The sequence below is a fragment of the Artemia sp. Qi Xiang Cuo genome, chromosome 8 (assembly GCF_049724085.1).
Source record: "Artemia sp. Qi Xiang Cuo chromosome 8, ASM4972408v1, whole genome shotgun sequence".
Classification (NCBI taxonomy): domain Eukaryota; kingdom Metazoa; phylum Arthropoda; class Branchiopoda; order Anostraca; family Artemiidae; genus Artemia; species Artemia sp. Qi Xiang Cuo.
The window spans coordinates 12,377,427-12,402,426 of record NC_142801.1 but is presented as its reverse complement, the minus strand read 5'-3'; the positions used below and the strand labels follow the sequence as shown (position 1 = coordinate 12,402,426).

The following is a 25,000-nucleotide window of genomic DNA, read 5'->3' as shown; positions in this document are numbered from 1 at the left end:
TATACTTCCAATTTTGTATTTGACTCTTACCTCTTTTTTTCAGATCTTATAAAAATTTATTCCCTTTAACTTTGCAACAAAGAAAAGAGAAAAGCTATAATAGGTGCTTCGGTGATTTAATACGGGAAGATAAAATTTCTAGTAGTGTAATTTCAGGTTAAAAGCTGCTAGTGCGGTTTTTTCCCGCGGGAGGGAGGATTAAAAAAGGATAAATATCCTCCTGAGCCGTTGCTGGCGCTTTTACAGGGAAAAGTAGCAATCTTGTCCCTGGCGGGATTTATAGGAGGAGAGTGGTCTGCGGAGGGAATTTTTCATTTTTTCAACTACTTTTAAATTTAAAAATCTGATTGTTATTGATATGCAGAGGTACTTTCTGTGGGTTTTTTTCGGCGATTTAAAACGGGAAGCTTGAATTTCATAAAAATTTCTAGTAGTTTCTCGCATTTTGATTTCAGACTAAAAATTGCTAATGCAGTTTTTCAGCGGGGGAATTCCCGAAGGGATTTTTTTCAAGTACTTTTAAATTTTAAATTTCCATTGTTATTAATACGCGGGTGGTTTTTCTGTAATCTTCGTTGATTTAACAAGGGAAGAAATATTTCATAAAATTCATAGTAGTTTCAGGTCGTTTAATTTCATATTAAAAACTGATTAGTACGGTTTCACCGCAGGGATGGGTCATTTCTGGGAGCAGAGTGGTCTGTTGAAGGAATTTCTGGCGGAATTTTTTAAATACTTAAAGTTTAAAAATCCGACCGTTATTAATGCACGGGGGAAGTTTCTGTTTTTTCCGATGATGTAACACTCGGAGCTAAAATTCCATAAAATTTCTAGTAGTCTCTAGTAGTTTAATTTCAAATTGAAATCTGAAATAAGGTTCACTAGCTTTGTAGCCTCTGCTGACTTTATTTAAAAAATAAATTCGAAAAAAAGAATAAAATGAATATGCCATGTCATAAGCTGAAATTTCTCTGTAATTGATAGCTAATCAGCATTCTTTTGTTTTTAAAAATTATATAATGACAAAATTCAATTTACAAAAAGTATCAATAGGACATTTTGGGTACTTGAAAAGTCAAATGCTCAGTGGTTTAGTACCAAACCTTCAAAAGCTAGGCAGAAAGAACCAAATCCTTCAAACGCTAGATGGCTTTGCTGATTTTTTTGATTTTTTTTTTACGCTAACGCCAGATTTGAATTTCATAAGTTCATCACACTCTTTTCCTGGGAATGGGATTAAATTACCTTGACAGGGTTTGATAGGGACCTCGTGATATTGACAGGGTTTGACAAGGACCTGGTGATATTGACAGGGTTTGACAGGGACCTGGTGTCAAAAGACGAACAAGGGTGCAAATGAAGAGGGATCTGGTTAGTTTACTGTTGAATATGACACAAATAATAACCTAAAATGACACTTATGAATGGCACTAAATGATAAACATTAATGACACTTATGAAGTGACTTAGAATGACACTAATAATGACCTAACATCCAGGAAAACGGGAAAAAACATATTCCTATTTCCCTGAAACACAATAAAAACTTGACAAATCCTACAAATCAGAATATTGCAAACAATGCATTTTAAGAGCCTTCATTCATGTATTTCTATGCAAACTTTATGTGTGTTTTTTTTTTCTGCGTAAAATTGCAATTTAGTTTTGCCCAAGAGAGAAAGAGAGATTACTTTCCCTATAATCTTGTGGCAAAGAGTTTGATTTAATTTAATTGGCTTGCGTTTGTAACGTGGTTTCATAAACCAGCTACAATATCCCTTAAGTGTACGCCAGAAAGGCAAACCGAAGTTTGAAAAAAGCTACTTTCACAACAAAAGGTGGGACGACAGAAGTGCCAGTTTTTGTAATATTTCTCATTAGAAGTATTTTCATGTCTTTTTAAGAAAATTTCTTAGAAAAGCAGCATACGCTTCTATATTTTAGTTAATTCTTCTTTTTTTCTTTCATTAGGAAAGCCGTAAAGGCTACTTTGTTTCTTATACCCCTATTTGGCATTCATCTCTTTGCCACAATCTACAGACCAACAAAGGGATCTTGTGAATTGGTTGAATTGTACTCCTATTTGAATCTTCTACTGGATGGCTTGCAAGGATCTCTCGTTTCTATCATATTCTGTTACAGTAATAATGAGGTAAGGCTTCAGCGGACATTATTTATAGTTTGTGTACAATTAGTCTCTGATAAAGACAAGGCCGTACCGAGGGGGGTTGGGTAACCTGTTTTGAAACCACGTCCCCGAAAATTTTTGTCTGACTCGTAAAAAATTAACAAAAATAAATATAAGCAAATATAGATGTGTTCTTTTTTCTTTGTTCTCCACTTCCCCTAAAAAAATAATCTCACCCCCTGAACGAAATCTTGGATACGACCTTGGATATTCAAAATCGATTGCTAGTAGTAGTTTATTTTTTCCCGAAAAGCAAAAAACAATAATGTGGAGCAAAATCAATAATAAAATGAAAATAAAAAAAAATCAGAAAACAGCACGAAATGATTGCAAACACTATATAGCAAAAGAAAAGAAAAAAAATCAACTTCCGGTAGGGAAAAATCCACAAGAGGGCAATACTGGGGAATACAACTCGAAGTTCTCATATATAGACCTTCATTAAAAGCATTTATTTGAGATAATAAGGTTAAACTTACTCATAGTCAATAAGTCAATAAGGTCAATAAGGTTAAACTTACTCACTAATTTATTGTTTTGATACCATGCGGCAAAAGAAACAAAACTTACAGTATCAAAAATATGCCGCATGTAAGATACTGTCAGGGCCATATCAAGGGGGGAGGTTAAATGGTTTGATCCCCCCCCCCCATTTATTCTGATTTTCACAAAGGTAATGAAAATACATATAAACCTTTATTGTGTTTGGTAAAGTTTTTTATACCCCCCCCCCCCCTGCGAAAAAAAATCCTGTATACGGCCCTAGGTACTGCAATGCTTTTTCCAAAGGTTGTACCAGAAAGTAAAAGAATGACCCTTTCGATTACATGTTTTTCGATAGGAAGAAATGTTCCATTACATTACCCATAGGCTCTTAACCGCTCTGTTTATCATGATTGCAAAAGTAGAAGAAAGGGAGCAGCGGAACGAAGTCTTCAGCCGATTCATGTTCCTTGTACAAGTCTTTTCTGCTTTCCTAAAGTTTTAATTTCAGTTTTAATATCGCCTTATTGAAAGAAAAACTTTTTATAAATACAGTGAAAAATACAGTGACATAAAATCTGGAATCAATTTTTCTCGGCTTAAGTTTGACTTGAATGTTTAATTTAATTCTTACTCGTTTTAAGATTTCTTTATTCATCTATATCATTATCTGTTATCTTTATGTTTGATATGAACATTTATTTTAAGTTTTGTTCGTTTTGGGTTTCACTCTTTCTTTTATAGTAATTTCTGGCCGTTTTCAGTTTGCATTATGATTAGAATTTATTTCTACTAGTGTCATGTTTAATATGGCTTTTTACTTTTTTTTGAAAAACTTCTTTTTTGGATTCGTTTTTAATTAGTATCAAAAATAGAAGCAACTTTTGCCATCATTTCATGTCCCTGAGATTCCAGTCCCTTTCATTTATCGAATAAAATTTTTCAAATTTGGCGAAAAAAATTTTTTTATTGAAAATACTTAGAAAATTGGTTAAAAATCGTAAAACCCTCATTCCATGTTTTTTTCTGTTTTTCACTCTATTTCTAAATAAACTTGTCAATTTTGGTCATTTATTGGTGCCCTAGTCGCATCCCCCCCCGAAGATTTTGCTCTAGATCTGCCTTTGAATGAAGCCGATGATACAAGTTTCTTGTGTTTTCGTGTATTTAATTTTAAATCTCTTTTCCACAGAAGAATTTTCTCAAAGAGAAGTAAAGAGCTACATTTAACCAAAGATGAGCAGAAATGAAGTCAAACATTTTTTCAAGCCTAAAACTACCATAAATGGCTGACGTCCCCGTGCTTCCCATGAACTAGAACATAATTTGCCTTTACTGAAAACAGTTTTAATTTCGAACTATGTTTTTTTTATTTCTAATAACATCGAAAAAAATAATAACCATCATAACCAAGCTTACTGAAAAAAAATGTGGATTGACGGTTTAATATATATACTGCTACTCTATATTTGTTATCCTATATTCTTTTATATTCTATATTCAATCTGTCATTCTATATTCTATATTTATATATACTGTTATTCTATATATTATTAAATTAAATGTTGCATACTGTTATATATACAGTTATTCATTCTTAAAAATTTTAAATATTTTAGATTTATTGAAATTGAATGTTCTTGACTGATGTTTTTCTTAGTGCAAAAGATCCAGCAAGTAATGATCCCGGTGGTGCCCTGTGTGTATGGAGTTACTATTATGAAACGTTTTTTGTTTTTCTGGAGCACCGAAAATAGCAATCGGTATCCCCATTTTTGGATACATTTAAATTCCTTGGGTTCTGAAATTAGCAAAGTTCTACCCGATATTAGAGTCCAAAGAGACCGGGTCCGGTTACCAAAGAACTGATTTTAGTTTTACCATCCACCGGTTGTCACTAAAATCAAGTCTTTGCTACCCCATTCGGTACTCCTGGATCTAAATTTGGGGTACGATCCTTATAATTTCTGGGTCTAAACAGATCTAAATTCAAGATAGGAGCTTCGTAGTTCTGGTTCCATTAGAAAATAAATATAAAAAGATGGCATTGGTTTCTCTGTATATATACATTTGGCAACCATGGCTGTTTTTCAGCAAAAGTAGATGTTTAATCTTGAATACTTTAAATACTTGGATCTTGGAAGGAGGGGTGGATTTCATATATCAACTGAAACTTATCCCAAGCTATTGCCTTCTGTTTTCCTCGAGTAACGGTTTTAGCGAGCAATGACTTCACCGTTGCCCTACATTTTTCACCGACAAGAAAATACCCTATTTCATTCTACTTTGTTGATTGTCTTGAGCGTTTAAGTTACCAATCAGCTTCAAGATTTTTGTTGTCTTTCAAATTTTTGGCTATCAAATTTCGAAAGCTACTGCCTGATTTTAAATCTAAAGAGACCCGACCCGTATACCGAAGAACACACTTTCAGGTGGTTCATTAAAACAACGGTGTTTTAATATTATAGTTTTGGTTTTGTTTTAGTTTTGCCATTAATTTATCTCATTCGTCTTGCTACAGGCTGCTGGTTACCAATAAAAACAAGAAGAAAAGCAGCACTTTTTAGGGCAAAAAGTAATGCCACTACTATTAACAACTTATTGCAACCAAGGCACCTGAAGCCTACACATATTCACAGGCTCTTCGTCCACCCCAATCTTTTTAAAGCTTCACTCACTGCTCTCTCCCTCAAATCTTCAATTTCTCTTAAATTCTTCCAAATGATCTCTTTTTATCCCGGGAAGACCCAAATTCATTTGGCCCCGGATAGGTGGCAAAACAGCACAATATTTGCCAGTCTATCATCCTTCATTTCTTAAGCATGACCTAACTTTTCTTTCATTATACCCCTAGAAAGATATTTTTCACAGATCTTATTGTTTGATGTTAATTAAAAAAACTTTCCGAAAAATAAGTTTTTCAAAGAAAAGTAAAGGCCATTTTAAACTTAAGATCAGCAGAAACAAATACCTGTTAAAATTCAAACTCAAAACGACCAGAAATTAGTATTAAAGAATAAATGAAACCCAAAACGAACAGAAATTAAATAAACAACCATAGCAAAAAACATACAACAAGTAATAATATAAATGAACAAATAGATCTTAAAGCGAGTATTGATTAGATTGAATATGAAAATCAAGCTTCAAACGAAAAAAATAGCTTGCTATTAAAAGTATAAATGAAACTTAGAACGAACAAAAGTTAAATAAACATTCAATGCGAACAAACATACAATATATATTAATGTAAATGAATAAATAAATCTTAAAACGAGTGAAACTTAAATTGAATATGCAAATCCAGTTTGAATCGAATAGAAATAACTAAAAACAATAGTTTGGGTATCGCCTCACTGCAGAAGCCTAAAACCTACTGCGTCATTGGCGCCTTACTGAAAACTATATGATTCTTGAACGGTCTTGGAAAGTATAAACAAAATCAAATTGAATATTAGATATATAATGATATTAATTGTTGAAAGATCCATCAGTTCAAGGTTTTTTTTTACTGTTTTTTTTTTATTTTCATTTTCAATGCTGTAAGAACTGGAAAAGAATAAATTTTTAATATACGAGTAATTCGTTTTCAGTGAAGTTCCAATGACGCAGAAGGCTTTAGGTTTTTACAGTTAAAGAAGGGGGCAGTATCCAAATTTAGTTTGTAGTGAAACTATATTTGTCTTGACCAATCTTGGAAATAACTAATAAATTAAACTGAATATTTTATGTATAATGATATTAACTGCTGAAAGCTAATCAGTTCAAAATTTTACTGTAATTTTAATATTTATCCTCAATATTAAGTACAAAAGAAACCATTTGTAATATTATTCGTTTTCAGTAAAGCGCCAATGACGCAGTAGGTTTTAGGCTTCTGCAGTGAGGCGATACCCAAACTCCTTTTTGTGGTTATTTTTATTCGATTCAAACTTGATTTGCATATTCAATTTAAGTTTCACTTGTTTTAAGATTTATTTATTCATTTGCATTAATATATATTGTATGTTTGTTCGCATTGATTGTTTATTGCATTTCTGTTCGTTTTAAGTTTCATTTATACTTTAAAAGCAAACTTTTTTTTTCGTTTTAAGCTTGATTTTCATATTCAATCTAAGCATTACTCGCTTTAAGATCTATTTATTCATTTATATTATTACTTGTTGTATGTTTGTGCTATGATTGCTTATTTAATTTCTGTTCGTTTTGGGTTCATTTATTCTTTAATAGTAATTTCTGGTCGTTTTGAGTTTGAATTTTAACAGGTATTTGTATCTCCTAAGCTTAAGTTTAAAATGGTCTTTATTTTTCTTTGAAAAACTTATTTTTTGAAATTTTTTTTTTAATTAATTTTTGTTCGTTTTTGATTGCAAAAGGTTTGAAGTTTTTATGGCATGGGGGGGGGGTTGCTTACTGTCCAATTATTCTTTATTTTAAAAAACCGATCTAGAACTTTCATTTGAAATCGAATGAGGCTTTTTTCAAAGTCTGTACGATTAGCTCTTTGATAAAAACCTTATAAATGAACAATAGACAGCTTGCATAACTTGTGAACAGCAATTAACAACAATGAATGGATTGAAAAAATAGCAAGTTTAATTAACACAATCCTGCGTTAATTAAGTAAATTACATTACTTTAGACTACGTTAGGGGGGGGGCTCGCGCCTCCCCTGGATCCGCCAGTGCCTTACACTCTCTGTTTCTTTCCTTGTTGGGGAGGAGAGCAGATGCCTAATAGGTGTGTGTTAATACCAAAGTATTCTAACTCTCAATGGGCCTTCAGGTATAAACAGAATTAGTTCAAAGGAAGGGGTGGGGAAAAAGGGCTTGAGGGGGGGGGGGTTATTTGCCCTTCGATCAATTTTTACCCTTAATAGCTGGACTAGAACTTCCAATTTCCAATAAAAATAGCCCTCTCTGAAGTTTATACGAAAATCCCTTCCTGCCCCCGGGCCCTGGGGGGTTTTGTCAACGCCAGAGTTTTGTTACTTAACCTTTCAACTATTTTTAACGAAATGGTATTTTTAACCCTTGCATATAAAGCAGCTCTGGGGGAACTAATAAAAAATATTGAAGCTATATAAGATTTATTCATTTATTTATGTTTGCACCGGTTATCTTTATGTTTGTAAGATAGTTAATCTTAATTTCTGTTCGTTTGGGGTTTTGTTTATTCTTTAACAGTAATTTCTGGTCTTTTTGAGTTTTAACTATAATAGGAATTAATTTCTGCTGGTCCTGAGTTCAATACGGCTCTTTACTCTTCATAGGAAACTTTTTTTTATGCAAGGTTTTTTTTAATTAATAATAATAAAACGTTGAATCCTCATGGCCTATGCTATAAACAACTTAATTACATGTCTCTGAGAAATCAAGCGAGATTTTTTAACGCAACGATGAATGAATCGAAATAATAGCTTCTAAAAAACAGTAGCTAGGTTATTCTATTTTTTGATGCAAAAAGAACAGGATCGTTTTGATTAGACCATTTATCGGATTTTTTGTGCCACAAAAATTTAGCATTTATCGCAAAGTATATATTTTAACCTTATTTTAAGTATAGTTTTAATTTTAAGTATTTTATAATAGATTTACTATGTTTTCTTCCCATACAAATGTTTACTTTATTAAAGTCTTTGGAGTGGGGGCGGCGTAGTTGGCATAAAGAAGAAAACTTTAGCGTAGAGAGTAGAAGAGGGGGAGGGTGAGCTTGGAGACTAGTCCAATACGGGGCGGAACTTCACTTATCTCCTCCGTTCCCAATTTAGGAGATTAGAGAGACTCTTTGGGCTGTAGAATGTTGGACCGTTTGAGTTGTGGAAGACGTTAAAATACTCAAAAATTCTTCATATTCTTAGTTATTGCAGGATTGCTTTCAAAGATTGTGGAATGGTGAGCCCCCTGGCCCATGATTTGGGTGAGCCTCAACTCATAATATGCAATTTCGATTAATTGTTCCGTGTTATGTTCATATATTATTCTATATATGTTATTTTGAGTTATACTTTTATCGCATTGCATTCATTTTTAAGCCTTGAGATAAAAACTGAAACCTTAGCGTAAACAGTGGTGGGGGGAAGTCTCCTCCGTCAAATGCATAATTGGGCAGTCACAGAGAAAGTAATACAAATGAAAATAATCTGTCTTTTGAAAATTTCTTTTTTCAAAAGACACGAAAACAATCGTCTAAAGGAACCTGAAGTGCTATCTCTGACATTTCCGTTGATTCTTCATTCCCGTTAATTTCAGATGTAAAATTTAGAATATTGTCGAATGGAATTAGTCGTCCCCTCCCTGAATAATTCACGTTTGGAAAACTCACCCTCTGGGAAATTCCTCCCCCTCCAAGAACATTTTCTTTTCCTGCTGACAATTCCCCCGCGTTAAATTCCACCCAGCAGAAATTTCCCAGCTGTGGAATATGCTCCCTCAAACATATTCCCATCAGATAATTTCAGATATTCATAAAAATGGAAGCTGAAATTTCTACTCAACTTTTTAGGTCAGAAGCAATGCTATAGCGTTACCTAAGTAAAGAGCCATAAGGGTTCAAAGAATTAATACTTATTTATTTTTCCAGGGGCACTTTATGTAGAAGAGGTGGTCGCATAAACTTTGGAACGGGGTTCAGTGAATTACAAATTAAAAGTTATAGTGCCCTTACATGAGGGGCAGATCCAGGATTTTTTTTTTAGGGGGGGGGGGGGGCAAAATAGGCTGATCCAATAAACTTGCGTTAGGAGCAAGTTTAATTAACGCATCTTGCGTTAATCAAGTAAATTACATTACTTTAGACTACGTTAGGGGAGGGGGGCTAATTGCCCTCCAATCTCTTTTGACTTTTAAAAAGTGAACAAGAACTTTCAATTTCCTATGAAATGAGCCCCCTCTTAAAGTTTATACGAGCTTCCCTTCCATAAGAAATAGTATGAAGTATTCGGAGAACCCTCAAATTACAACCCTTGTCTTGAGGGCTGTTGGGAAGCTGTCATTCACAAAGACTTAATTTCCAGAACTTAAAACTCCGTTTAATAAAATGGCTGTCTCAAATTTTGATTGGATGTGTTTGGGGAAAAGGTGGGCTTGAGAGGGGGGTTTGTTGCCCTCAAATCACTTTTGACTATTAAAAGAGGCACTAGCCCTTTGAATTTCCAATCGAATGAGCCTTTTTTGAAGTTTTTACGACACCGCCTTCAATAAAAACCTTATATGCCCCCAGGGTAAAACTTAAAACCCTTGCCTTGAGGGATGTGGGGGAGTGTCCTCCTCAAAAACATATTTTCTATCTAAAATCAACTACGCTGAACAAAATGGCTATCTCAAAATTTTGATTGGCTGTGTTTGGGGGGAATGATGGACGTGGGGGGGCTAGTTGCCCTCCAATCACTTTCGACCATTAAAAAGGGCACTAGCCCATTGAATTTCCAATCGAGTGAGCCTTTTTTGAAGTTTCTACGACAACGCCTTCTATAAAAACCTTATATGCCCCTAGGGCATAACTTAAAACCCTTACCCTGAGGGTTGTGGGAGATTTTCCTCCTCAAAAACATATTTTCTATCTGGAAATCAACTACGCTGAACAAAATGGCTATCTCAAAATTTTGATTGGATGTGTTTGGGGGAATGATGAGCGTGAGGGGGCTAGTTGCCCTCCAGTCACTTTTGACTATTAAAAAGGGCACTATCCCTTTGAATTTCCAATTGAATGAGCCTTTTTGAAGTTTCTACGACAACGCCTTCTATAAAAACAATATACCCCCAGGGCATAACTTAAAACCCTTGCCCTGAGGGTTGTGGGGGAGTGTCCTCTTCAAAAATATATTTTCTATCTGGAAATCAACTACGCTGAACAAAATGGTTATCTCAAAATTTTGATTGGATGTGTTTGGCGAAATGATGGCGTGGGGGGGGGCTAGTTGCCCTCCAATCACTTTCGAATATTAAAAAGGGCACTATCCCTATGAATTTCCAATTGAATGAGCCTGTTTTGAAGTTTATACGACAATGCCTTCTATAAAAACCTTATATGCCCCCAGGGTATAACTTAAAACTCTTGCCCTGAGGGTTGTGGGGGAGTGTTCTCCTCAAAAATATATTTTCTATCCGGAAATCAACTATGCTGAACAAAATGGCTATCTCAAAATTTTTATTGGATGTGCTTGGGGGAATGATGGGGATGGGGAGGGCTAGTTGCCCTCCAATCATTTTCGACTATTAAAAATGGCACTAGAACTCTCAATTTCCAATCGAATAAGCCCCCTTTCAAGTTTCTACGACGACCCCTTCCGTATGAAGTGCCTCTGGGGAAAAAAATAATAAATAATAAATAAATAACAAAACATTGAAGCCGTATGGCCTTTACTATAGGCAACGCTACAGCGTTGCCTCTGATTTGGTGGATCAAACGAGGGTCTAAAAATGTCATTAGAAACTTCTTCTGGAAAACATCAGATATATCTTCTCAGCCCATTGAAGCGCCTCAGTTTTAAGGCCATGCTTGGTGACAGTTTTTTCCGTGGTTTTTAATACTCATCATCTTAATCCTCCAATTCTTTTTCAATTATGAGAAAACACCTTGTGTCTTGGCTATTCTACTTTTAAATCTTAATTAATAATGCTACCCAGGTAAGTAAAGCCATGAGCTTTATTAGTTTTCTTGCTGGATAACATGACCTCTTCGCCCTCATATATTCCTAATTTAAGCGGCTTAATCCTTCTAAACTCAATAGTCAAACCTGTTTCTGCACCCTGATCTCTCAAAACTTCCAAAAATTCACTCATTTCGTTAGAATTTTTACCCAGGACGCCCCGTCATCTGCATAACCGAAGTCGAGGAGCGTTATAACATTTAATACTATGGTCTCCCATAGCCTTTGCCGTATTCCTTAGAAAAAAGTCCATCAAAATAATCCATATAAACGGGTATATGACATATCCCTGCGTAGCTACTGATCCCATACTGCAGCGACTACCACCCCCACATCCTGCCTCAACCGCAGCAATGTTTTTCTCTCATATAACGCTAAATTTTCAATCAAATCAAATTCAAATTCTAGTGATATATTTTCAGAAGTTTCGTTTTGAGCGCTTATTTCGTGTTTGTATTCTTACACAAAATTCTATGGGTCTGAGCCCCTAAAATGATGGTGAGTAGCGTAGCGTAGGCTTAGACTTAATAACAATGAAGATCACAATGCGTTTCCATCATAAATATAGTTCTGGTTGGTATTCTTTCAAGTATTTTGTTTATATATTTATTTAAAATAGCAAACGCGAATTGACGACAAATCGTAGATCTCGAAAAAGAAGGGCATGTAGAGAACATGTGGGAGGGTAACTGCGCTAAAAAGATGACCTAAAATATCACGACGATAGATACCACGAAGCCGTATTATTCAGCTAAACGCCTTTCTAATTTTTCTTGAATATTTAGAGTTAGCATTGACTTCGAGCTAAAGTTTACACCAGATCAGAAACCGGAAATGAAGTACTCCTGTTGCAAATTAGTTCAGCTCGGTTATCGTCATTAATGGGAAAATATTGAAATTTTTAACATTGATAGGAAGGCCCCTTGATAGCAAGGCCACTGATAGAAAAATATTGACTCTTTTTGTTCAACGTAGTTGAAAAATCTGGAAATTAGGTCTTTTAGAATGATAATCCCCTCAGAGCCTTCAGTACAGGGGTTGTAAGTTATGCCCTGGGGGCAGATAAGTTTTGTATAGAAAGTTGTTGTATAAATCATAGGCAGCGCGATCGTCCTGCCTAAGTAAAGAACGGGGACACTCGAGAACGAGACAAGAAACGGGGACTAAGTAAAGAGGAGGACACTCCCCCACAACCGAGGAAACGGTTGTGAACTATCGAGGAAAACATATTCCTCGATTAATCGTGAAGTAACTCGTTTTTCTATCAGATCACAGCAAAGAATCTGTGAATCTTTATTTGAAAAAAGTGTTCAAAAAAACAACACAAAAAAAATAAAAAAAAAAAAAAACAGCAAAGAAATATTTCGGATCCAGTGAAAATCACAGGCCACTGATAGAAAAGGTATACGATTAAGCTAGCTTTAGAACGACTCAACAAAATAATATTCAATTTCAATTTAATTTTTTATTTACAAACCATAACAACTAAATTACTAATAACCCCCCAAAAAATATACAAAAAGCACTTGCGACGGGACGGCTACTTACATTTTTTTTAAACAAATAATTCATCAACTAAAAATTAAACTAATTAAAAAATGATGAAATTACATAACCATAATAAAAAACTATAACCAATCTCTCATCAACCATTCTACCATAATAATGATAATAGGAACAATAATAATAATAAATAAATAAAACTACGAACCGTTTCCCAATAAATAATTTTTCAACTTTTAAATAAACTCGAGTTGCTCAGCCACCCGAATGTCTTCTGGAATGGGGCCCAGAAAATCTATCCAGGGATGGTCCCCTGGAATCTATCCGGGACCATCCCTGGAACCATCCAACAAAGTGGAACCATCCCTGGTTCCACTTTTATGTGGTACAACAAAATTATCAGCATGACCAGTCTCATAACTGTGTAATGACCTATTTTCACTAAAATAGCCACAAAAAACCTCAGGACTTACAGAGTTCCAACATTGGTATGCAAAAATTCCTAACCGGTAATCACGCAAGTCTCCTACATTAATCACATATAATTTGTTGAAGCATGTTGAAGTGTTGGTGACACTTTTCTTTTAAATGTTAAACACCTTTCTTTCAAATTCTTTTTAGTATTTTCCCTTTTATAACTTTAAGAAATCAAAAATTAATTAAGATTTTAAGGAATAAACATCAGCATATGTATATTATACTGACAATGCACATTCATTTGAATTTTTTTCAGTAAATTACAAACTTTAATTTGGCTTTTAGAAAGAACAGGGATTTTCAACTTGACTAGTTAAAATTTCTGCTCGTTTGAATTTGACTCTGTTATTTACTTTAGTTTCGGGTTTCTAGGAGTATAATTTATTTATTGTTAATGATGTGTGGAAGTCGTGTGCTATTTAGATTACTTTATTCTATGAAACTTTTTTTAGTTAATATTAAAAATAAAAGAAGGTAAAACTCCACCTTGTCTAGCTCCACGACCAACAGAAATTGTGCTAGAAAAATAGTTAGAAGCAGCGATTTTCATTCTAAGCCCCCGCTGCCAGAATCTAAGAACTCCAACCACAGTTCTTTCTCTAACCACATTTTTCAATTATAATTTTGAATATTCCATTTTATTGCAAGTTTTATCTTATTTGTATAGCTAGCTTGCTGAGGACGGCTCTTAGATATACAGCTGAAATATTCTTAAGCTTTAAACAATTCCACTATTTTAAGTAAGTTCCCTGTTGTTTTACTTTTTGTTGTTGTTATAGGCTGAGACTAGATCTTTGAATGCAAAATAAAGTGTGCCTTTGAAAACATTTATTTCTAAGAGCTATTGAAGAGGAAACACACTCTCACAAAATTGAGTTCTATTAAAGATTGTCTGAAAACCATACGAATTTTCACATTTTTGTTGAAAGAAGCTTCAAACATCTGCTCTAGGCATCTCAGACATGCTGAAAGGGATTTTTGAATTCTCATCTAGTCTGTCCCGCTTTTTCCTGGATAGTTTCCCTCATGTTCTAGAATTATCAATAGGTTCATAAGCTATTGACTTTGATAGGTAAATCTAACACAAAAAATTTTGTTACATCATCATCAAATCATCATCAAACACAGATTGGTGTGTATTCTGCGATTGATTTTTTTTTATAGTTCAGTTTCGAATAAGAAGGTTTGCTCTTTATTACCAGTTTTTTACCCAAAACTATCTGATAAAGTATAGAAGGTAGTCTTCAAACTACTATACTATACTCCCTCTCCTGTTGTAAGGTAAATGTCTCCCTCACAATCTAATCAGTGAACAAAAAACCGCTGTAGAGATCTTTTTCACTTTCCAATCCATTCAAAATGAAGATGGCATATGCTGCTGTGTCTTATGTATGACGATATATCTGTTTACGCTTTGGCAAAGATAAAATCCGATCAGGTGAATGAATAAGTAGGCAAGATTGACGATGCTTCGAGAAAGACAACGTTATTAGGATCTCCAAATCCGATTACGTTAACAGGGAATATATTTAAGGGCTCAAGGGAAAAGTACATGTACGTCTGTTACGCTTCAGTTGTCTTTATTTCAGTCTTAGCAAAGACAATTATATTTATTCTTCTTGTTTTGAACAACATAAAGGTTCTCGCATCACTCGATGTTCGGTGTTCGAACATTCGACTTGCTTTAGGCTTAAATAAGACTTGAAGAGTTTATTTTAGGTGCCGTGGCGACACTGCGTTTAATATAATTAAAAGCATCATGTTAATTCACGATACAAACGTACTATTGGTATTCTATAGTAGATTCGGTAATCAAAGGAGTTTTTTTTGTCGAAGAATTCCTGATTCACGTCACCCAGGACAAACATGCTTCAGATCAGGGTTAGATAATTTGCTCCTGGCCATGGCAAACGAAAGTGAGCTTAAAATAGACTAAACGTTTCTTTTCAATGCACCATAAAAACGTACAACTGAAATTTGTTTAGAATAGCCACTCAACGGAGTCTTATTTGTCCAATTTTTTTTGGAAGATTTAAAAAAATTTGAGTTTCAAATTTACCGGAATTCACGTACCGATATCTTTCGGTCTTTTTGTTGGCGAATTTCACTTTCCTCAATTACAACTAACCCCAAAGTACAAGTCACCTAAATAGGTAGCTTTTTCCTCAAAATCAGAGTTCCCTTGCCAGGTATTTTAAAGTTCCGGTTAGCTGCCCTGTCACCGCTTAGCTTTACACTCGTCCTTAAGAATTTATGTAGGGAATGATGAGGCGCTAGAGGGCACTGATTTCCCTCGTCCCCTCCCCATACAACGTTGATGAAACAGACATATTTTTAAATTAAGTTTCTTAAGTTTCTGATTTTGTTAACAGCTTTTGGCTAACAGCTTTTGCTGATTTTGTTAACAGCCTTTTGTCAATTCTGAAAGATCTAGGTTTTAAATTTGATATTAAGTTCCGTTAATCGCAAATAAATATAAATTGAAGGAACATCCCAACCGAGTCATTTGGACACAACCAATATAATTTGGAAAAGAAAATATTAATATTTATTTAGCTATTATTATTCATTATTATATATTTCTTATGGAATATAAGCATTTTCTATAATTTTTTGTTGTATTGGTTTGTTTGCCCATGTCAGGGTCACCTTCCTTGCCCTGCTTGGCCAGCATTATTTCTGTTTTTTTTTACTTTTTTTCAGCCTTTCATTTCTAGTTTTGTGGTTTTGTTTCATTCATTTATATACTTTTATTTTGGTGTTAATGCATTAAATTTTATGTTTGTTGGCTCCAACAATTAAAAGCTCTACTCTTCATTGGGGGTATATTATTAGTGTACTATTGTGCTGTCCTGAGTTGAATGGATGAATTTATTTATTCATTAAGCTTTAGCTAGTTTTCCTTTTTCTTTAATTTTAATTTTGCTTTTTAGATACACAATCTTTTACGTCGAAGTTATCTTCGATTTCGTGACCACAAACGAATGTCAACCTCAACCAGACGGCAATCTCTTTTATTTTTTGCACGGTGTCATTCAAGCACGAATGATTCAGAGAATCCTGGGCAGTTAATCAGATTCACCTTCCATCCTCAAAGAAGAGCTGTTTTTCTCCACCCTGCTTTTCTAACGAAGGAATCCATTGATAGAAATGGAATTATTCCTTGCGCCCCAGCGCATGATGTAGATGGAAAAAAACAAGATGTTGTGTAAGAACTACCCTCTCAGGAAAAATCTGATTGGAAGGAGGAACAACCACAAAGAATATCCGTTTTTCTCAACTCTTGTCTTTCTAACGATGGAATCTATTGATAGAAACGAAATTATTCCTTCAACCTTTCTCATCAGGAAAGATCTAATTGTAAGGAGGAACATCCTGAGAAAAAAGCTTTTTTCCTCCACCTCGCATTCTAATGAAGGAATCCTTTGATAAAAATGGAGTAATTCCTTGCATCCTAGCATATGATAGAGAAGGAAATAACAAGATGTTATGTAAGAGCTACGTCTCATGAAAAATTTAATTGTTAGGAAGAATATCCTCACAGAGAGCTGTTTTTCTCCACCCTGTACTTCAAACGAAGGAATTCTGTGATAGGATGGAGTTGCATCCCAGCACATGACATAGAAGGAGAAAACAAGATGTTGTGTAAGAACTACCCTCTCAGGAAAAATATAATCGTAAGTAGGTAAATCCTCAAAGAAGAGTGGTTTTTCTCCACTTTGCATTTCTTACGAAGTACTTCTTTCGTAGCAATCAAGTAATTCTTTGCATCCCAACACACGATATAGGATGGAAAAAATGTGTAGGAGTGACTGCTAAATGAAAAAATCTAATTTGTAAGGACGAACTTCCTTTATTAGGAACAGGAAAGACATTATCTGTTTAGGGACTGTTTTGTGAGACGGCCAAGGACGTTTGATTTTAAACCAAAGTCCTGCGTGAACAAGAAGATATTACAGTGAGGTGAAGCTTGAGTGACTTTGTGTACATCTCATATAGCTTTTGGATGAATCAGGAGATTATAACCGCAAAAGAAAGAGTTTCTCTTAGAGATGTTTTGAATAAATGTGTTTTGTATCCTCGAGTCACAAAAGTTTTTTTTTTGTGTTTCCTACCAATTCTAAAACATTATAGAAAACAATTTGAAGCAACTTCTATTTGATAATTTGAAATGGAAGCGCCCAAAAATTCTAGAAAATGCCTGATTTCTAAAGGTTCCAGGGCCCAAATGTATAAAGTGTTTTCTCTCAATTCTAGAAAATAAGAATATTTTGAAACAGCGGAAGCAAACAAGGATTTATTCTTGCGTTGCGTAAAATCCATCGCTTTATTTTCAAGTAACCTACTTTTTTTGGCCCTTTTTCTTGCTGCCAGGAAACATCATATTGTAAGGCTATAAATTAAGTTGTGGGTTAGCTATGACTTTTCGTAACTCTCGAAAAATGACTTTTATTTTCATGACTTTTACAAAAATTTCAATTTTTAGTAAATTTTCTTCGAGTTTTACAATTTTTTTTAATTTTAAAGATTTTGTAGGAGTTTTTAGTATATAAATGAAGGACAATTCAGTACAAAGGAGTTTTAGTTTTAGTACAATGGTAAAATTGTTTGTTTTTTCTGTTTTCTTATTCAAGCGGCAATTACCTCAAAAGAGAGGAATGATAAAATGATAATTTTGAAGCCGGATTGAAAAATTTTAGCATTTTCTCGAAAAACTCAATGCTTGTTGCGCCTGGGTGAAACCTTCGTTGACAATGTCAGCACGGGCTGTTTCACACAATTAAATTGGATACCGCTTTCACTTTTAGCCCAAAAATTGCAACTTTAAAGCAATTTTTATGGATATTGATACATCTTGAGGCAATCGTGTTTTAATTTTTCTTTTTTTATGACTGCAGCTATCACAATAGAGAGGGAAATATTGACTCCCAAAAGACTTAAAATCTCGGTGAAACTAAAAATTGACCGTTTCAGCACTAGCTGTATCACCTAATTATGTAAAAAATCTTAATCCATATTTTATTTCAAGTTTTTTTTTATCACATTAATAAAACAAGAGAAACGGGTTTTAATTTCTATAAAGCAGTGACTACAAACACTTAATTAAACAAAAATACTCCGAATATTTCGGCCCCACATCCGGGAGCCTTTCTCAACGAAAAAAAAAAAATTTCTTACATCAACATAAAAAACATACTAAACAAACAAAAGTAAAAATATAAATAAATAGGAAAAGAAAACTCACATATTAAATAAACAATTCCATTCACTGGCGTATAAACAAAATCAAATGTTTATATTGATTGGAGCACGCCTTCTCACAATATGTAAATGGAAATCTATCAAAAAATGAAAATATATTTATACTTAAACTAAAACAATAAAGGTTAGCTAACCCTCGGGGGTACATTTTTGCCTCCAGAATACGGGGGGGGGGGAATTTTCACTCCCTCAGCAACCATTATGCTCTCTTCATCCTTTTTTGCTGTTATTTTACTATAGTCTTGAAACAACATCCATGATTAAAAATATAGCATGCCTCTGGTGGCTCTGGATTAAGGATAAAATTTTGGAGGACCTGTTGCACAATATAGGGAAGTTATAGAGATAGAAAAAGAATAGAGACTAGGTTCTGCAGAATTTCATGGTTAGATTTAGCCACTAACTCAGAGCAATGCTACGTATTTAGAGCACAATTTTTAGAATTTGGTGAAGTCACAGAGATAGAAAAAGAATAGAGACTAGGTTCTGCAGAATTTTATCGTCAGATTTAGCCGTTAACTCGGTGTGGTGCTAAATATTTAGAATAGAATTTTTAGAATTTGCTGAAGTCATAGAGATAGAAAAAGAATAGAGACTAGGTTCTGCAGAATTTCATGGTTAGATTTAGCCATTAACTCAGAGCAATGCTACATATTTAGAGCACAATTTTTAGATTGTGGTGAAGTCATAGAGATAGAAAAAGAATAGAGACTAGGTTCTGCAGAATTTCATGGTTAGATTCAGCCATTAACTCAGAGCAATGCTGCATATTTAGAACACAATTTGTAGAATTTGTTGAAGTCATAGAGATAGAAAAAGAATAGAGACTAGGTTCTGCAGAATTTCATCGTCAGATTTAGCCGTTAACTTGGTGTGATGCTACATATTTAGAATAGAATTTTTACAATATGGTGAAGTCATAGAGATAGAAAAAGAATAGAGACTAGATTCTGCAGAATTTTATCGTCAGATTTAGCCGTTAACTCGGTTTGGTGCTAAATATTTAGAATAGAATTTTTAGTATTTGGCGAAGTCAAATTTGGTGCAGTCATAGAAATAGAAATGAATAGGGACTAGGTTCTGCAGAGTTTCATGGTTAGATTTAGCCATTAACTCAGAGCAATGCTACATATTTAGAACACAATTTCTAGAATTTGGTGAAGTCATAGAGATAGAAAAAGAATAGAGACTAGGTTCTGCAGAATTTCATGGTTAGATTTAGCCATTAACTCAGAGCAATGCTACATATTTAAAACACAATTTTTAGAATTTGGTGAAGTCATAGAGATAGAAAAAGAATAGAGACTAGGTTCTGCAGAATTTTATCGTCAGATTTAGCCGTTAACTCGGTGTGGTGCTAAATATTAAGAATAGAATTTTTAGTATTTTGCGAAGTCAAATTTGGTGCAGTCATAGAAATAGAAAAAGATTAGGGACTAGGTTCTGCAGAATCTCATGGTCAGATTTAATCATTAACTCGGGGAGATGCTACACATTTTGAGCAGAATTTTTTGATTTTGGTGAAGTCATAATTTAGTGAAGTCAAGTCTTGTGAAGTCACAGAGATAGAGAAAGAATAGGGCACTAGGTTCTGCAGAATTTCATGGTTAGATTTAACAATGTCAAATTTTGTGAAATCATAGAGATACTATTATTATTATTTAGATATAACAGAACAATAATTTGTAACTTTGGAGAATTTCATTAGAACCCGAAACCCCTGAAAATGTCGTCATAGCAAATAAAAAGTACATAATTGAATTTGCCATTGTCTAAAATCCTACACTTGGGACTGATAGTACCCTATTATACACAAAAAAATAATATTAATGTGGGGGCGATATTGTCGTGTCATTTATTTATCTTTATTTTTCCAGCCGTGATCGTGTCGAAGAAGAGGAATATTGGGAGAGGGCTTATTTGAAAGGAAATCATAACATCTAGTGCCCTTTTTAAACTCTAAAATATTCTATTTTTATGGATAAAATACTAAAAGCAGATAATGCGGTCAATTAGCCCATTCACGCTCTCATATAGTTAGCCGATCGTGACAGAGAAAGATTGACCTAGCTTACTAAATTGTTCCGTGACAAGGCTATAAACAGTTTCGTGGAACCAATGAGGCATATAAGTTTATTTTGCAGTGTTCTTATGGGTCTTATTGCAAAAATTACGTGACATTTCTCATTCTCAAGTTATTACGGCTTAGCATGTTTTTCGGGAGCTATGAAAGGGGATTAATGGGATATTGAAAATGGTTATAAGACATTTTAGAATGAATTACCAAAATTTTTATTAGTTTCCAGCAGGATAAATTTTTCTTGGTAAATACGTGTTAGTCTCTTGTAATTTCCTTTGTTTAGAAATATAACATTTCTAAAAAAGAAGTCAAAATTAGCAATTATTAATGAAAATACAAATATAAAATGGCAAAATTTTTCTAAGAGTAAATAATTGTAAACGGAATTAAATTTTATGTATAGCTTTGCGATATACCGGTAGTAATTGGTTTTCATTCTTTCTTTTAAAACGATAGAAAAGGTGGCGTTTCAAATTAGAAGCTGATAAATTAGGAAAATCTTGCTGCTAAATTAGAATCATTTTAAATATAAGCTCTAGCACAAGTATATGCTTGATGAAGAAAACCAATTATATTTTCCCTCGATTGCATTATCCTGTATTTTTTAATTTGAGTGAGATTTTTTCCCTTTTTATTTTCCATGAGTTTTTTTTGTTATGTTGTATGCGCAGTGGGTGCAGCGGCGGGGAGGTTTTTTTGTACGAGACGGTGGAACGTGTTCTACTGTCTTGTATGGAGGGTTCCATGCTGTTATACTTATTTTTTATGGTGAAATTGCAGGGTGGTCTTCGTCGCTATTTATGTTATGTTGTATCTTTTTATTTTGTATTTTATTTTTAATTTATTTTCTCTTTTTTTCAGTTTTTTTCTTTTGTTATTGATTGCGGCCCTCCTGGATACTGGAGATCACTTGTGGTTGTTGTAAGTAGAGTTAACTTTTCTATGAGTTTCCTCGTTTGCCTCCTAAGCTTGTGTCTTGAAAAAATGAGTTGGATTATGACAATAAAAGATTGAAAAAACTCGAGGGAAATTCTTTTAGTTGGGATGTTCTGGGGAATGGGGTCTTAAATCCGGATTATGATGAAGGAACGATGGAGGATTTTCCAGTGGTTAAATATAAATTTCCAGTTGATATTGGAAATAAATCTACTATGGGTCAGCAAAGTTTGAGGATTTTCCATTTGAATTGTCAAGGTCTTTCTAGTTCATTTAATTTTTTAACCAAACTATGTTAAGTTTTCTGAGTTGAATGTGCTTGCATTAACTGAAATGTGGCGTCGTAATCATTCATTGAGTTTACTTGAAATTGATAGTTACGACCGTGTGACGAGAAAAGGGGATCAAGATTACATAGTAGACTGACTTTTTATTGCAGGAAGAATATTAAAATGAAATTATGGAATGATCTACGTATGAATAAAGAGATGGTTTTTGAATCGACGGTGGTTGAACTTTGTAAGTCAGAAAAATATCTCTTTGTGGTGGTTGTTTATCGACCTCCATCTGTAAATGTACAGGAATTTAATGATTTGCTGGAGCGGCAAATGGATAAGTTGTCAGGTTTAAATCGCTCATGCTTTGTTTGTGGAGACTTTAATCTTGATCTATTTTCAGTAAATATAAATCCAAGAGCTCATTAGATTTTAAACTCTATTTTGGGTTACGGTTCAGGACCGAAAGTTAATATCTGCAGTCGATTTACTTTCCACTCGGAATCACTGCTAGATAGTATGTCTGTCAATGTGGAGTATAATCTTGCTTATGTTATTTTGATTGATGTTTCTGATCATTTTGGTGTTATTGTTGCTATTAGAGAGTTTGATGTTCCTACAGCTATGAATATACAACCACAAATTTCTGCATCGAAAATGGATGCTGAGGCTCTTAACATATTAAGAAGAAAATTAAAGAACACTCAATTTGACTTTTTAGAAAGTAGTGATCTGCAAGTGAATGAAAAGTTTTCATTGTGGTATTCAGAAATAACTAAATTACTAAAAGAAAGTTGTACAGTTATTAAAAAGCCGGCGTTTTCATGTTACCCCTAGAAAACCCTGGATTACTAGAGGACTGATGAAGGCCATATCAAATCGAAGACTGCTATATAAATATTCTGTAGTGTCTCCTGAGGCGAAAGTGAGATACAAGAAATATAATTGTGAACTCAATAACCTATTACGAGCAGCGAGAATTAATTAATTATCGAAATGAGTTTAAAAAAGTGCAGGTAATCCCAGGCAAACGTGGAAAGTAATTCAGTCTGTTCTCATCCCTTCCAAGAGTTCAATTTTACCCGAAAATTTCAATACTGATGCTTTGATTGTGTATAATATGTGTGACCATTTTTCGATTGTTGGTAAACGGATAGTGAACTCCACGAGAAAATTTTCTGAGGATGGAACATACCACCGGTTTTTACCCGAGGAAAGTGATGTATCTGCATATATGAAACCAGTAACTGCTAGTGAATTACGTACCAGATTGTGGAACATGAGAAATAATGCTTCGGGTGCTGACTTCCTTTCATTGCGTGTACTTAAGTATGTTTTCTCGGAAATATGCAACCAGGTTTGTGTTCTATTTAATATGTGCCTAAAAGTTGGTGTTTTCCCGATTTTATGAAAATTGCTAGAGTGGTTCCGCTTTTTAAGGGCGGAGAAAAAATTTGCTGAATGATTATAGGCCTATTTCATTGCTTCCAGTTTTATAGAGAGTTTTTGAAAAAATGATTAGTGGCAGGATGGTTGATTTTCTTGAGAATAAAAAGTATTTTAGTAAAACTCAGTTTGGATTCCGTAAAGCAATGTCGACAGATCAAGATTTTCTTTTTCTCATGACTTTTGTGAACGACGCTCTGGACCAAGGGTGGAAAGTTGCATCTGTTTTTTTGGACATTATGAAAGCCTTTGATGCAGTGGACCATAGAATTCTTCTGGTGAAGCTGAGGAATTGTGGTTTTCGAGGTATGTTTTATCGTCTATTGGAATCTTTTCTCCAGGATCGAAAGCAGTTTGTCAGTGCTGGTGAAATTAAATCGCAAGTTAAAAGTGTTGAATTCGATGTCCCTAAAGAGTTTGTTTAGAGGCCATTACTGTTTCTTATACATATCAATGACCTGCGAAATGCTATCAAAGGACTGTCTTATGATTTAAAACTTAAGGAAACTGAAGCATCAAAATCTATTTAGCTTGAGTTTTCTGATGAGACGCATCTAACAGGTGCTGCAAAAACTGGGGAAATGCTTACACTAAATCTCCAAACTGGCTTGTTAAACATTGAGAAATAAAGAAGGGTTAACAGACTTCAGTTACACTATACCAAATCTCCTTTTGTAATGTACAGGAGAAGTAACAAATACTACCCTTGGATTGAAAAAATACAGTTTAGTAAAAACATCCTGATTTGGGAAGTTTTAACAAAGCGTTTAGGAGTAATTATTGTCGAAAACCTTAACTTCAAAGAGCATGTCTAGTGTGTTAGTGGCAAGGTTTCAAGATATGTTGGGACGATGGGAAAACTGAAACACTTTTTTCAAAAAGACATTATGAGATTGCTTTATTTTTCTTTTGTTCACCCATACCTTCTATATGATTGTCTTGTGTGGTCAAGCACGTTTTTAATTCACCTTCGTCCCCTTAGAAGTTTACAAAATAATGCCCTACGGGTTTTAACTGGAGATAATCATAATATGTCTGTTAGACATAGATATAATCAAGTAAATATATTACAGATGGCTGGATTATTCCGTTTTTATAATCCTCTTTTTATGTTTAAATATACACACGCGTTATTACTTGAGTGTTTTAGGGAAATGTTTACAACTAGTGGTAATTTTCATAATTACTCGACTAGAACATCAACACTAGTTCGGCGACCTCATGTTATTACAATGCGATCCGTTTTTTCCATAAGAAATGTTGGCCCTCGGGTGTGGGAACCATTAACTCAGGCAATTTCAATAATTGATGAGCTAAATGAATTTCGCAGTAAATTAAAAGAACAGTGTTTGTCTACATTTGAGTTTTAATCCTTGCTGGGTGAATTTTCTCTCAAGTGATTGTGACACTTTTTTGGGAGGACGACGAGGAGGTAGAATAGAAGAATGATTTATAGTTTTGTGTCTTAGGTATCCAATTAGGTCGCGAAATTTTTAGAAATTAATTTATTTCGTTTATTTTTATTTATTTATTTTATTATTATTATTTTTTGTCTTTTTTTGGGGGGGGGGGGGGCTAAGGATGGCTGGTAGTATTTGTGTACGTAAGGTTTTGTAAAGGGTGATGTCTGCCCATACAAGTTTAATAAAATTCGGGTTTTGTTGTTAATGTGTTATATTTTTTTTTAATAAAACCTTTTT

At 34.1% G+C, this 25,000-nt stretch overlaps 1 protein-coding gene across 1 annotated transcript in view; it reads left to right on the top strand.

Moving 5' to 3' along the window:
- Nucleotides 1-17,712, top strand: part of LOC148949170 (calcitonin receptor-like) — a 68,853-nt gene extending 51,141 nt beyond the window's left edge. The window contains exons 4-5 of the mRNA XM_089092854.1: nucleotides 1,972-2,152; nucleotides 16,235-17,712. Of these exons, the coding sequence (XP_088948980.1) occupies nucleotides 1,972-2,152; nucleotides 16,235-16,513 (460 nt within the window). The 3' untranslated portion in view covers nucleotides 16,514-17,712. The remainder of the gene's footprint in view (nucleotides 1-1,971; nucleotides 2,153-16,234) is intronic.
- Nucleotides 17,713-25,000: the final 7,288 nt, after the last annotated feature.